The sequence below is a fragment of the Anser anser genome (genome assembly GCF_964211835.1).
Source record: "Anser anser genome assembly, chromosome: 3".
NCBI classification, from domain to species: Eukaryota; Metazoa; Chordata; class Aves; order Anseriformes; family Anatidae; genus Anser; species Anser anser.
In genome coordinates this window covers 73,237,213-73,249,612 of record NC_139722.1, presented here as the reverse complement: position 1 = coordinate 73,249,612, position 12,400 = coordinate 73,237,213, and the positions used below count along the sequence as shown (strand labels likewise).

At 42.7% G+C, this 12,400-nt stretch overlaps 2 protein-coding genes across 12 annotated transcripts in view; one reads left to right on the top strand and one right to left on the bottom strand.

Moving 5' to 3' along the window:
* AGPAT4 (1-acylglycerol-3-phosphate O-acyltransferase 4) overlaps window positions 1-9,259 on the top strand; it is a 79,915-nt gene extending 70,656 nt beyond the window's left edge. For all 4 annotated transcript variants that reach the window (XM_083830271.1, XM_083830270.1, XM_083830273.1 and 1 more), the window contains one exon: window positions 6,420-9,259. In XM_083830271.1, the coding sequence (XP_083686397.1) occupies window positions 6,420-6,511 (92 nt within the window). In that variant the 3' untranslated portion in view covers window positions 6,512-9,259. The remainder of the gene's footprint in view (window positions 1-6,419) is intronic.
* Window positions 9,260-10,438: 1,179 nt separating this feature from the next.
* Window positions 10,439-12,400, bottom strand: part of MAP3K4 (mitogen-activated protein kinase kinase kinase 4) — a 74,981-nt gene continuing 73,019 nt past the window's right edge. For all 8 annotated transcript variants that reach the window (XR_014582033.1, XR_014582034.1, XM_083830264.1 and 5 more), the window contains 3 exons: window positions 12,162-12,268; window positions 11,789-11,968; window positions 10,439-10,991 (listed from right to left, as the gene is read on the bottom strand). Coding sequence is in view for 6 of the 8 variants with exons in the window: in XM_083830264.1 (XP_083686390.1) it covers window positions 10,971-10,991; window positions 11,789-11,968; window positions 12,162-12,268 (308 nt within the window). In the remaining 2 variants the exon portion in view is untranslated. The remainder of the gene's footprint in view (window positions 10,992-11,788; window positions 11,969-12,161; window positions 12,269-12,400) is intronic.

The following is a 12,400-nucleotide window of genomic DNA, read 5'->3' as shown; positions in this document are numbered from 1 at the left end:
TCATGAGTGTCCTGGATGTGATACAACCATTTTCTGACAGAGGAGCAACCAGTATTTCATTTTTGCAGTTCTCCAGCTTTAGGCAAGGTCTCAGAAATGACTTCTGCAATGGCTAGGAGGTAGCAGTAGAGGACCACAAACGTACCCTGGAGGTTGTGACTCCTGGTGCCGGCTGCAGTTTGCAGCACTGCAGAGAGGACTGTATTTGCTTTCTTTTCCAGTGTGAGTGGTGAGCTGGTACCTGCTGGCTTAACAGTACAAAGGAAGCTTTTTCTGTAAATGAGGGCAGTGTATTTCCCGTTGTGATCAGATGATAAAACCACCTTTTCACATCGCTCCTAGGACACCCTTTCCATCTACTGATTAACTGAAGAAGCTCCAGTAGCATTTGGGGGATTATTTGTATATGTACTAGTTTGACAGCTCACCCGAATCAGGAAGCTTAACTGTGGTCCCTCATAGCCCATTATAGGTAGACTTTAGTGCTTCAAAGAGCAGACTTCAGTACCTGATAGCATTACTTTTATTATGCATATATTGTGCTATTTGCACCTATGCTAAATCTTCTGTGATAGGAGAGAAAGGAGGGACTAGGAGGCCCTATTACCTGATATCCTCTGCTTTGTTTCCAGAGTGTTATTTGTCTTTCGGACAGTCTCTGCTAATTTTGCTCTCCAGTAAAATGCTTTCTGGATTGTAAGTGGCTGTTGAGGTGGAACGATCCGTAAGAGAAATGCCCCGTAGCGGTCGAGCTGGAGTGAAAGCACGGTAATACCTCAGAACCTAACTCTCAGGTCCAAGGAATGAATAACCGACGTATATATAGTTCTGCTGGTTCAGCTCAAACACTTTCAGCCCTAAATAAACAATGTCTCCTCTTTATACTGAGAATGCTGAGCCATCCCCTTTTGCCTTGCTGTGCAGCAGTTTGGCTATTTATACTCATAATAATCATTGTATTGTGCTAATATCTAACTACTGGTCTGGGACCAGGAGTCCTTTGTGATGCTATTTGAACTGACACAAGGCAGTCCCTGCTCCAGAGGATGAATGCTCAAGCAGTTTGAGGGACAAAAGACTCTTGAAAACTAGCTTTAGTTTCATTGGACACATGGCAAGATGTTTATGTACTTAATTCACAACTTTTATTCAAAACTTGGGGCTGATATTTCAGCGTTAAAGCAGAGAGTCTGGCAAATGTCCATAGGTGTATTTGACAGTAGCTTCCTTTTCTTCCTTCCTCCTCCTGCTTCCCTAATCTCATTTGGTTCCAAAGAACCCAGCGTTAGGTCGCCTTTCATGTTTTGGTAACTTGTGCTGAGAAGAACAACCTTTATGCTCCAGAAGTATTTTAATATAGAGCCTTCATCAGTTCCATGTGCTGAAGATGAGAGGGTTTCTCTTGGCTTTTAAATGGAGAAGTAGCTCTTACGTGTCTAATGCTAAAAGCATAATGGCATCTGCACTTATGGCATGGGTCCAGCAGTTAATTATCATAGGCAGGAGAAGTATTTCATTTGAAACAAGCATAAGTAGTAGTGAGCCAGTTTTGATTCTGCAGGAGCTGTTGAATATCTGCTGTGTGTGGACAGTGCTATTAGAAAACCTCCTTCACAAATAGGGATCACAAATAGGGGTGAGTCCTTGGTGACTTGACAGTGTCCAAGTGCAGAATGTGGACCAAAGGGTCAGAGCGTGATGTGATGCGGGCAGCAAAGCTGCTGATGCCCGTAGGATGAGATGAGTGGATGGTGGGGAGAGGATGAGCCCACAGCATTACAGGAAGTTTTACAACAGCAGGAGGATACAAACCAGGTGCGGGATTCTGCCTGCCTTGGTTCTGCTTGTTGGTGGAGCTGCCAGACAATCTGGCCTTTGAGCCTGGTGCCTAAAACTGATCTTTTTATTTTGTTGTTGTTACTTGTTTCATTTCCTTTATACTATATAAGATAGACCTCAAATGGAAATTTGTACCGTTAATATAAGTCTTAATTGTACAAATTTTCATTTCAGTGTGTAGACTATGAAACTCAAGTGTAGAGCAGAATATATATGGGAAATTTCTATACCCCTACATCCCGGGTTGCTTATAGCACTTGCTGTGTGGTGCAAACGCCAGGAAAGAGATGAGAGCAAATCCTGAGGTGTGAGAGAAAAGGGGGGAAATCCTCTGCTCTCAGCTAATGTTTATGCTGGGGGATGTGGTACTATGTGTGTGGGTGCTGGTTTTCTTGGAGCTGTGTTCAAGAAACAGATTCCATTGCTGATAGTTTGTGTTAACTCAACCCTCCTTCAGCCCCCAGTGCTCTGGCTGGCAGAGCAGGTCTGTAGCGATATCCTGTGTCAGCTGGCTGGTGGATAATGATGGGCAGAAAGGTGGCAGGAGCTCAGTTACCTTCCGTAGCTTGCCATGGAGCACTGTGGGGGTGCCCTGGCTGGTAGCTTCTCTCTCCTGCTGTTCAGGACAGGGCTTAAATTCTCATAGCTGATGGTTAGATGTTTACTATTTCCTTGTAGTAAAATAAATTAATAAATAAATAAAGTAAAAAATGTTCCCTTACCATAGTTGTATTTAAAATAACAGCAGAATAAGTCCTTAAACATGATGGTACCACTGGAGCATACACTAAGGTAAGAATTGTTTGTAGGCGTGTGGCCCATGTTAGCGCTATTTGCAAGCTTCCCTTCAGCACAGCAAGGGAAGAAAGAACAGTAAGAAAGAAATCTGTAGCTTTGCCTCTTCTGCCTCCCTTATAGTCCTTCCCTTCATTTGCAGTTCTGATTTGTCTGAGCAGGGCCTGTTTGCTATGAGAAATTGTCCTCATGTATGCTGCAACATCAAACTCTGTATGTAAGTATGTAGTGCTCTGATAGTTACAATACTGCAGAAGAGGTTTTGCCCTAATTGCTCTGGTATTTTTTTTCAGTTCTCATATGTGGTGCTCATTGTAGTCACAAAACCGGTTTGGAACTATAGGATCTACCAAGGTTTGGCAGATATTGATGAGAGCATTCCATCTGCAAGTAGTAATTTAAAACAAATGGGAAGAGATCACCCTGTGATGTTTGATGAGGTGTTTAAAAAAATGTAGAAAAGCTTTTGTTTCCAAACTTGGACTTCTACAGCTATATTCATAATGTGGAGTGCCAAGGCTTTCTGTATGCTTTGGAAATCTTGTCTTCATATTATATTTGGGCAAAGGTTGTAAGTTGTAGAGGGAACAAAGAAGTGGCCATTTCAGATAAAAGTGGCAGAATCACTGGTCTCTTACCATCCATTTATTCCAGATGGTGACAAATCAGAGAAGTCTTTCAGACTAAGAAATCAGTTGAAAAGTCAGTTAGTTTTATGCCTTGGGCTGGAAATCCACAGCTGTTTAATTAAATAGAAGTTAGCCAGCCTGCTTCTCAACTTACAAGGTATAGACTCTAATATTCTATAGAAATTCTTCATCCTATTTCCTTTACTCTAGAAACCTGTAGGTCTCAGCGTAATCTTGTGACAGTGAAATTAGTAATGTACCTGTTGTGTTTGTTGCCCAAATCCACTTGAATGATGCACTCATGACACTTGCCATGTTCTGTATGTCTATCCAGCACCCCTCTTAACTCCTTGAGCCAAACCTTGCCTTTAAAAATGGTATTCGTTTCCATAAAGCTGACTTTGCCTGTTGTGAGCCCCTCTACCATATCTACTTAACTGGGTATTTCAGGGCTTGACACTGCCACTGAGCTGAACAGAGGCTGACAGAGGTGTCTTTGCACAAAACCTTTCACTGGACGTAGCTGTGATATCCAGGGAGATCACTAGAATTGTGCTCTTTCGGGATTGAAGAGGCCCCCAGTGTGCTACTATCCCGTGTCTGAAGAGCAATTCTTGTGCTGCTGTTTCTCTTAGGCCAGGCAGCTCTGTGGTGCTCACCTCCACTACCTACTGCTTGGTACTGGGTATTCCTCAGCCACAGCTCTGATTTCACCCTCTTTCTGAAGTGTGACCCAGCTTTGAAACCATCACTTCTTACCTTCCCCATAATTAGTCAGAACCGTGGGGGGGGTGTATTCCTGGTCAACAACACTGACATGCTGCCCAGAAGCTGAGGTGATTTCAGTGGTGTGCCCGGGGGGAGGTCAGCTCCAGGAGAGGTGAGGAGAGGCCCCTGGGGCACCCCAGAACTTCTCCCCACCTTGTGTCCACAGGCTTGGCAAACAGGCAGTGCCTTCCTGCAGCCCCTGCCCCGGGTTGATGAGGACTGCGAGGTGACATGAGGGTGAAGGGCAGTGGCAGTTCCTGTCAGGGAGCAAAGGAGAAGGAAAAAAACCTAAACTGCTGACTGAAGTATTTTTTGGTGTCCAGGCAGCGGCATTCCTGGAACCGTATGAAATCCCCACTGTGCTGTGTGGTTGCTATAACAGTTGCTCTTATTTATGCTCCGTGTCCCTCTCCAGATGCAGTTTATATCCCTCTGGTTAAAGTCTCAATGTTTTCATGCTTACTGCTCTGCTGTGATCCCAGACTGCAGGCCGTGTTGGGTCCTCCTCTTGTCTTCCCTAGCTCGTGGCCGTTTAAACGTCAAAGATGTTTTTCTTCTGTTTGTGTGAGCGAAACCCTTCACTTGTCCCGGTTGTTTGTGTTTCCATTCACGGACTAACAGTGGATTATAAGTTCCAGTGAACTTGCTAGCAGCTTTCTCTGTGCTGTGCACTGTACAGAGAGTTGCCTGTGAGAGGCCCTGTTTCTCTGGTGTCTGGGCAGAACACAAGTCTGTAGTTGAGTGCTCCTGTTTTGAAAGAACAATACCGAGTGCCTTACACCCAAGCAAATGGCAGAAGACAGAATAGCTGAGGGGGGAGGTGACCTCTGGAAATTGTCTCGTCCAGCCCAACTCAGAGTACGGTCAGCTGGAGCAGGTTGCTCAGGGCTGTGTCCCATCCGGTTTTGAGTGGAGTGGAGACCCCACAACCTCTTTGTGCAGCCTGTGCCACTGTTGAACCACCTTCACCATAAAGGATTTTCCTTTTTTCTTATGTTCAGGTGGAATTTCCTGTGTTTTGATTCGTGGCTGTTGCTCCTTGTCCTGTTACTGGGCGCTATGAGAAGAGCCTGGCTCCATCTGCTTTACACCCTCCCTTCAGACACTGATAAGATCCTCCTTGAGCCTTCTCTTCTCCAGGCTGAATGGTCCCAGCTGTCCCAGCCTCTCCTCCTGTGAGACACTTCCTCCACTCCCTTAGTCAGCTTTGTGGCATTTGCTGGCCTTGCTCCAGTATGCCCCCGTGTTTGGGCACTGGGGAGCCCAGCCTGCACCCAGCGCTCCAGATGTCTCGCCAGTGCCGAGCAGAGGGGACGGATCACCTCCCCTGACCCGCTGACAGTGCTGCTCCTAACGCAGCCAGCACAGCCTCGGCCTGCTTCTGTTGCAAGGGCACGTCGCTGGCTAATGTTCAACTTGACGTCCACCAAGATGTCCAGATTCTTCTCTGCAAAGGTGCTTTTCTCAGTCCCCAGGCAGTCCAGGTGCATGGGGTTATTCCTGTCCAGGTGCAGAACTTCATATTTTCCTTTGAACTTCTGGATTATCCTGCCAATCTGTTTCTCCAGCCTGTTGAGGTCCCTCCGACAGGCAGTGCAGCCATTTGTACAGTAGCTGAGCAGAAGTTTGGGGACTTGTGGGCACTTGAGCCCCTTTAACAAAACGAACAACATACAAAAGGACACCCGTGAGGGGATAGTGAGGGCTTAGGCTAAGTTGCATTTAAGTTGAACAGTCACTTCAGAAGCTAACAATAAATTAAAAAATCCTTCTGCATGGTGGATTATTACTCCTATATCAACACTAAGTCTTTTAAATTAACTCAGCCCCTTATAACTGATTATTTCATGAGCTGTAGTTAAGAAATCCCACAAATTATAACTTTTTGGTTAATCAAGCTATGACGGCCCTTGCAGGTACTCTTCTAGGCACTAGGGTTGCTGAAAGCGGGCAGCATTCCCTTCCCCACCACACATCACAAGCAGACATGTTAGTGCATTTTGTCACGTAACTCCTGAGAGGCAGGTAAAGAAAGCCAGCAACCCCAAAGCACCCCCATTTCAAAGCCAGCTGTGCCTAGGGTTTAATGGGGCCAAGCACGTAAGGCCTGTGCCTTGCGGAGCCGTGCTGGTTCAGGTAGCCTCTTCCCTGCTGGTGGGCGAGGAGAGGTCAAGACTTAGGCCAGCGACCTACTGTAGTGAAGCGACTGTGGGCAATTATTGACAAGGGGGAGCTCATGTGCGCTTTTTACCAAAGGTAAAGTACTTTAATGCTCTAATACTGTGAAGCGGAGAATGCTGTTTGTCTCCTTCAGAACACTGTGCATGTACAGACCTTGAATCCCCGTCTGCAAATAGTCTTTTAACTTACTTTATTTTTATTTTGCAGCTTCTGTTGGTGTCAGATGGATGATAGGTGTTACGGAAATTAACAAGGGCTCCACCTATGGCAACAATGACAACAAGCAGAAACGAAAGTAGGATCTTCAGAGACTGCTTCAATCCAAAGGGAACAAATGCAACTTCTGAGAACTTTTAAGTGCATATCACGGTCCTTCAAGTGAGGTCAGAGGAAGGGTAGGATGAGCAATTGCCATGCATATCTGAATTTGTGCTCCTGTTATTTTTCTCTTGGGGTTTGGGCTGGATTACATGCTTGAAAGGTGCACTCCTTTGTGTATACTCTCAACAGGTTTGCATTTGTTTGGTTGGTTTGCTTTCATATAAAGTGTCTTAAGTTTTGAAGAAAAAAAAATGCAGCGTGCTGGTATGGTGAGACTCTACCTGGAAACTAATCAGTGGTTGCTGAGGTGCAGGCTTTATCTTAACTTGATCTAAGGAATGGATAAATGTCAGAAGATTGGTTTAAGACAATTGAAATTGATAGTTGTCTAATTCACATGTTAACAGTTTAAAAACAGTAATCTCTCAGTGTTCAAATAGAGTAAGATGCTCTGCTTGGTGATACCAATATTGCAACTCTACTGAACTGGCAGGAGTGCAGTAGAGTTTTTTGACATCTAGAATTTATTCCCACAGTAAGCACCACATTTGAAACTTCAGTCAGACTCAGGCAAGGGGCCCGTTTTGTTAGCCCAGAGCCTTGCAGTGGCATAACCTGGCGTGGAATTTGGCCCTGTGGCCTGAGCAGAGCTAAGTTACGCACTGCCACATCTTTCCCCAGGCAAAATGTTAGTGGGATAGCTGAAACCTGTAATTCTTTTGAGAATAAATGCCATTTATAGTTTGGAAAAAATTAGGTAACAGATTACTTTCAGCTTTAAACACAGATTAAAATTGTAGGCATTCCTAACAGTGGCGGAAACAGAAAACAACCGGTATGCTGTAACACAGTAATGCAAAGCGTGCATTAAAAGTTACCACCCCACACCCATACTGTTGTGAACCTAATTAATCTGCCTGTCTGTCTTTTCTGAAAAATTACTTCACATGGTGGTACCTCGTAACATTGTCTGAGGTAATACTTAAATTATCTTTTGCTTTTCTTTTGGGGAAAAGAGGCAAGCAGGAGAGAGACCTAGGACAGTGCTATGGCTGGGAATTTTTTATGCCTGTCTGGACTTGCTTTGTCACCCTTCTGAATTAAAATAGGATCAAATCCCTTGGGAAAATTGTGTTGCTCTCACATCCCTAGTACTGATTCCTGGGCATCCCCCTCTTGTTTATAGACTTCAAGAATTAAGGATTTGTATGTTACTGAAAAGAGGTGTTTGTTTTGTTTTGTTCTAATTTAAAAATAAAAAGGGAAAGAGGGGACTTCTATCAGCAGTTTAGGGGAAAAAAAAAAAACTTTTAAAACCAAAAGGTACTGATATTGAGCAGTGGGGAGTATTTTTGACACTTTCAGTGATGTTAGGTTTTCATTGCACATGGGACTAAACCATAGTAAGTCTAGGCATGAGCAGCCTATGTGTTTCTAGAAAGGAAAGTGAGCAGTCTTAGAGTAGCAGTTCTAGCAGCTGGTGTAAAAAAAAAAAAAAAAAGGCATTTCTCTTATGCTATAATAAAACTGAAGCCAGAGGTAACAGAGGCCAGTACAACAGAATGTGAATCATTGCATGAAATATGCATTTGCTGTTCTGTAGCTCATCTAGAAACTAATCCTTTTAATATGCAGTATCTAAAGAGCAGGTGGAGTGGTGCTTTCAGCATGTGGCAGCAAGTACTGTCTTCTGAGAGTGGAAGCGGTTAGTAAAAAGTACAATATGAAGGAAGGAACAGGCATGGGGGCTTGTGATGGTCTAGGTTAAGGGGGGTTTTGTCTTGTGTGTACCTGCCTTCCCTGTGCCGTGAAGTGTTCTGGAATAAGTTGTATGATGTGTCATAAAAATAACCACAGACTTTGGTTTATTTTTTTTTAAGACATGAAATACAGCCAGAGCCCACAGGATACTGTCATGCTTATAAAGCTATTCCCTGAATAAAGTACATGCCCTTCTGTGCTGAAGTGCTGCCCTTCACCTATATTGGCTAAAATCATCTTAACTGTGGAAAACAGATTTATAACATGTAGTAGCACAACGTCTACAGTAATGCATCAGGCATGTAAATGAACAAGCCTACGCAGTTCTTGGAAAATGGGAGGGGATGGCAGAGAAAAGATCTCTTCAAGCTAGCATTTTACTGTAAACCTTACCTGACAGATGAAGTGAGCTTTTGTCACGGCGGTAGAATGAACTCTATATGCAGGTGTGAGTAGTTTTGAGCAGCAAATACATATTCATGTGATAAAGACTAACTTTTTTTTTTTTTTTTTTGAAGAGTGAACATGCTGGTAGGGAGACATTTAACATTCCTTATGAGTCGTAGTCCTTCTCTAATTGCATGCAGTACCACTTCTCCAAGAGGAAAATACCAAACCCGTAAATACTTCTGAATGATCTTTTAGCATATTTCATACCAATTTCCCTGGGAGCAACCATTGTAAAAGGCATAAGGCCAAAGACGCCAGTCCTGGATCCTTCTAGAAGTCCCGGTGCACAAGAGCTGCAACGCTGGGCCCTTCCAGTGTTCTCTGGCCAACAGAGAAAGCTCAGTGGTACTTGCCAAAGGTAAACTAGTCCAGTTCACTGTATTAAAAGAATGACATATGTCAGTAGGAATCAGTGTTTGCCCCTCTTCCCCACCAACAACTGTATGGTCTACAACTGCCTTAACGAAAGTAGTCTTATGTTTGTTTATACAAAAATAAAAGCATAAAAAGCTGAAGTGCGGTGAATGCGTTTTCTTTTGGTCAGCAACAACAACCCTGTAACAGCTTTTACCTTTCTCCTGACTGCTGGAAGCTGTCCTCACTTTGTGTGTGTGTACAGGGATACCTAACACAAGACAAATGAGGAGACAAACTGCTTGGAAACTTGTGATGCACCAGAAAGCGAAGAACATGGCAGGCCACAGAGGGACCTCAGCCTCAGGTACTTTTCTAGTCAGCTGCTTATGATGACAATATGACTTCCCTTCCTATCATTACTGAAAGAATGAAAGACAAGAAAAGTTGTTTGTTTAAATTCAGCATTGTATGTTTTCAAAGCCTAGATCCACTGCACTAGATGTGCAGAGTGAGGCTGGTGCATGTCTAGATGTAAATGTCAGATTTTGATACTTTCTCAACAGCTTATCCAGCTGTGCCTCACCTGTAGTAAACCAAGGATTTCTGTATTAAGAGGAGACAAAGAACTTTGCAGTGAAGCCAAATATTAAAAGCAAGCTCTCTGCTTTGTAACGTATCCATTTTAAGGTCTATAGCTGTAACAAAAATATATAAGCTTGCACTAATAGGTAACTTATAACTGTAAACATTTATATTAGCAAGCCAAACAAAATAAGAATACCTAAGTAGATCAAATGTTGTAGAATGCTGCTTCTATTTGCTAGCCACTTCTATTTTTTGAGATCGTTGACCATTAACAATTAAAAAAAAAAAAACAGGAAAATCAATGCCCAAGATCAGAAACTGGTTTTAAAAAATTTCAAAAATGAGTTCTTGTTTTCACTAAACAGTACACAAGAAATAATCTTAATTGATTCTCTTTTTGGTCAGCATGGCATTTCTGTGGCCATTCCCTGTTTGTAGTTCTTGTGTCCAAGAAGAAAGTTAGCTCAGCCCTAACCACTATCCCTTATATAATAGGTAGTGTAGGGAATTGGACATCACCTTATTTCCTCACTAGTGAGCGAAGGGGGAAACCTTAATTCTGTTATCCCTTCTAAGAAGCATTTTGCGTTGCACACTTCTTGTACTTTACAAAGCATTGACTATAGCAATATACAAGACCCTTATTCCTATTAGGTTAGCACTGCAGTCTTAGGAGTTTAAGAAAGAAGAACGTTTAAAAACTGACCCACATCCCCTAGTTACTTTCAGAAGAAAAACCCTTCACCAACAACTCCTAAAATAAACCATTTATTGAGAAAAAACCTTTTTTTAAAATTTCATTAATCAGCCTTGTGCATAACAAATCTGAAGCTTGCCAAAAACAAATAAACAAAAAAACCAGTAAAAGTTCACAGTCAGTGCACTCAACAAACAGATTAAAAAACAAGGTCCATAACGCCTGATAACACTACAGCATTTTTCTGAACCTAAAGAGTTCAAAAATACTACATATTAACATTACAGTTCTCAATAAAATGAGAAACAGGAGAAAGAACAAAAAAAGGTATGGTCCATATACAGTAGTAATGGCACTTTCACTGAAACATGCAGCTTCTTTCAACTTGCAGACACTGTCACAACTTGAGCAACATGTGCCAAGTAAAACATACAGGAGCAGCAGAGGAAGTGACGCTTGTCACTTGTGCAGTCTTCATAAGTTCAACTTCTATACTGTTCTCAGCATAGTCTTTATGTAAATATTACATACAGTAGTGATTAAAAGGTATTTTTGCCAGAATAAAAAAGGCCAGAGCTTGAATAACTTCATTCTTCATCTGTGCAAACCTGTGAAGGGGACAAAAGGCAATGAATTGTCTTTCTATTGCAGCAAAAAGATCACAATCAATTACTTAAGCACCTTCATTGAACAGAAGGCTAACAGGACATCTTAAACGGTTTCTTTTTCCCTTGTTATTCTGATAACGAATTACAACTGTTCACATCTGACAGACTCTTAAGTCCCTGAAGAAGTGATCTGCCTCTGTGGTGGATGGGATTTAGCTACAGTTACTGCTACACCTAAATTTGTTGCTTAAGAATAAGCAAATATTCACAACTAAGAATTAAACTAAAATTCATGCAAGAACTGCAACTTGTTACAGTAATGCCAAGTGCTAGATAAACAGCTGATAACAGTGTGAACTTTACTGAAAAAAAAAGGAAGAAAAGTAAATCCTTATATGGAAGGATGGTAAAGGATGTGCTTGTTTAATCTTTTTTTATGGAGGGGACCACTATCTCTACATTACAGAGTATAAGTTTTAGGCACGTACATGGCCCTTCAGATGCAATTAGCTACCATTGAGATGGAGTTTGACAAGTCTTCAATATAAAGATAACGCATTCACAACAGCTGTGTAAGTCTATTGCATGGTGCGCACCAGGTTCTTTTAGCCAAATGTTCACAAGCAACAATGCGTGTGCCTCTTCAAAATTTCCAAACCGTACTTTCTGTACAGCATCACCGTACATCAGCCTCCCCCCACGATAGAAAGCCCTGTGGCACAGCTGCAAATGGCAAAGCCAACTATGGCTGTTTGATTCCCACCTCCAGTCTTTGCAGCCAAAGCCGTGAGACAAACCTTGACAAAAGGATGGTCGAGGAGCTGGCTGGCTGTCCACCTCATCTTTGGGTCACTTTCCAGGCAGTGACAAAGGAAGTCTTTCCCTTCTGGACTCACTTTGTCAGGAATAGGAGGTTTATGACCCATCCCCACTCTGTACATGATCTGGAAGTTGTGCTCATATTCGTGCCAAGGCCTCTGTAACAGGAAATAGAATTGCTAAGTGCAAGGTTTAGTGAGTAACTCGCTGTGCAACACAGCATATATTTCTGTACCCCAGGAATTTAAAAGCCACCCTGGTACTTGTGGACTTACTGCTAGGAATGAAACCACAACTTTTGGAGAAACTGACGAGGACATTTTGCATTCATTCAGCAGATGGAACGCCTACCTTGCCAGTGACCATCTCTATAACAACACAGCCCAGGCTCCAGATGTCCGCTGCACGTCCATGCCCTTCTCCTTTAGCTCTAGTGATTACTTCTGGAGCCATGTATGCTTTGAAACAACACATACAACGTCATTAGTTCATACAGCACAAAGAACAGTATATACTTAAGTGATTAACTGGGCAAACCAAATGCTTTTAATACAACTGTATTTAATACATCTGTAGTGAATTACCACTTA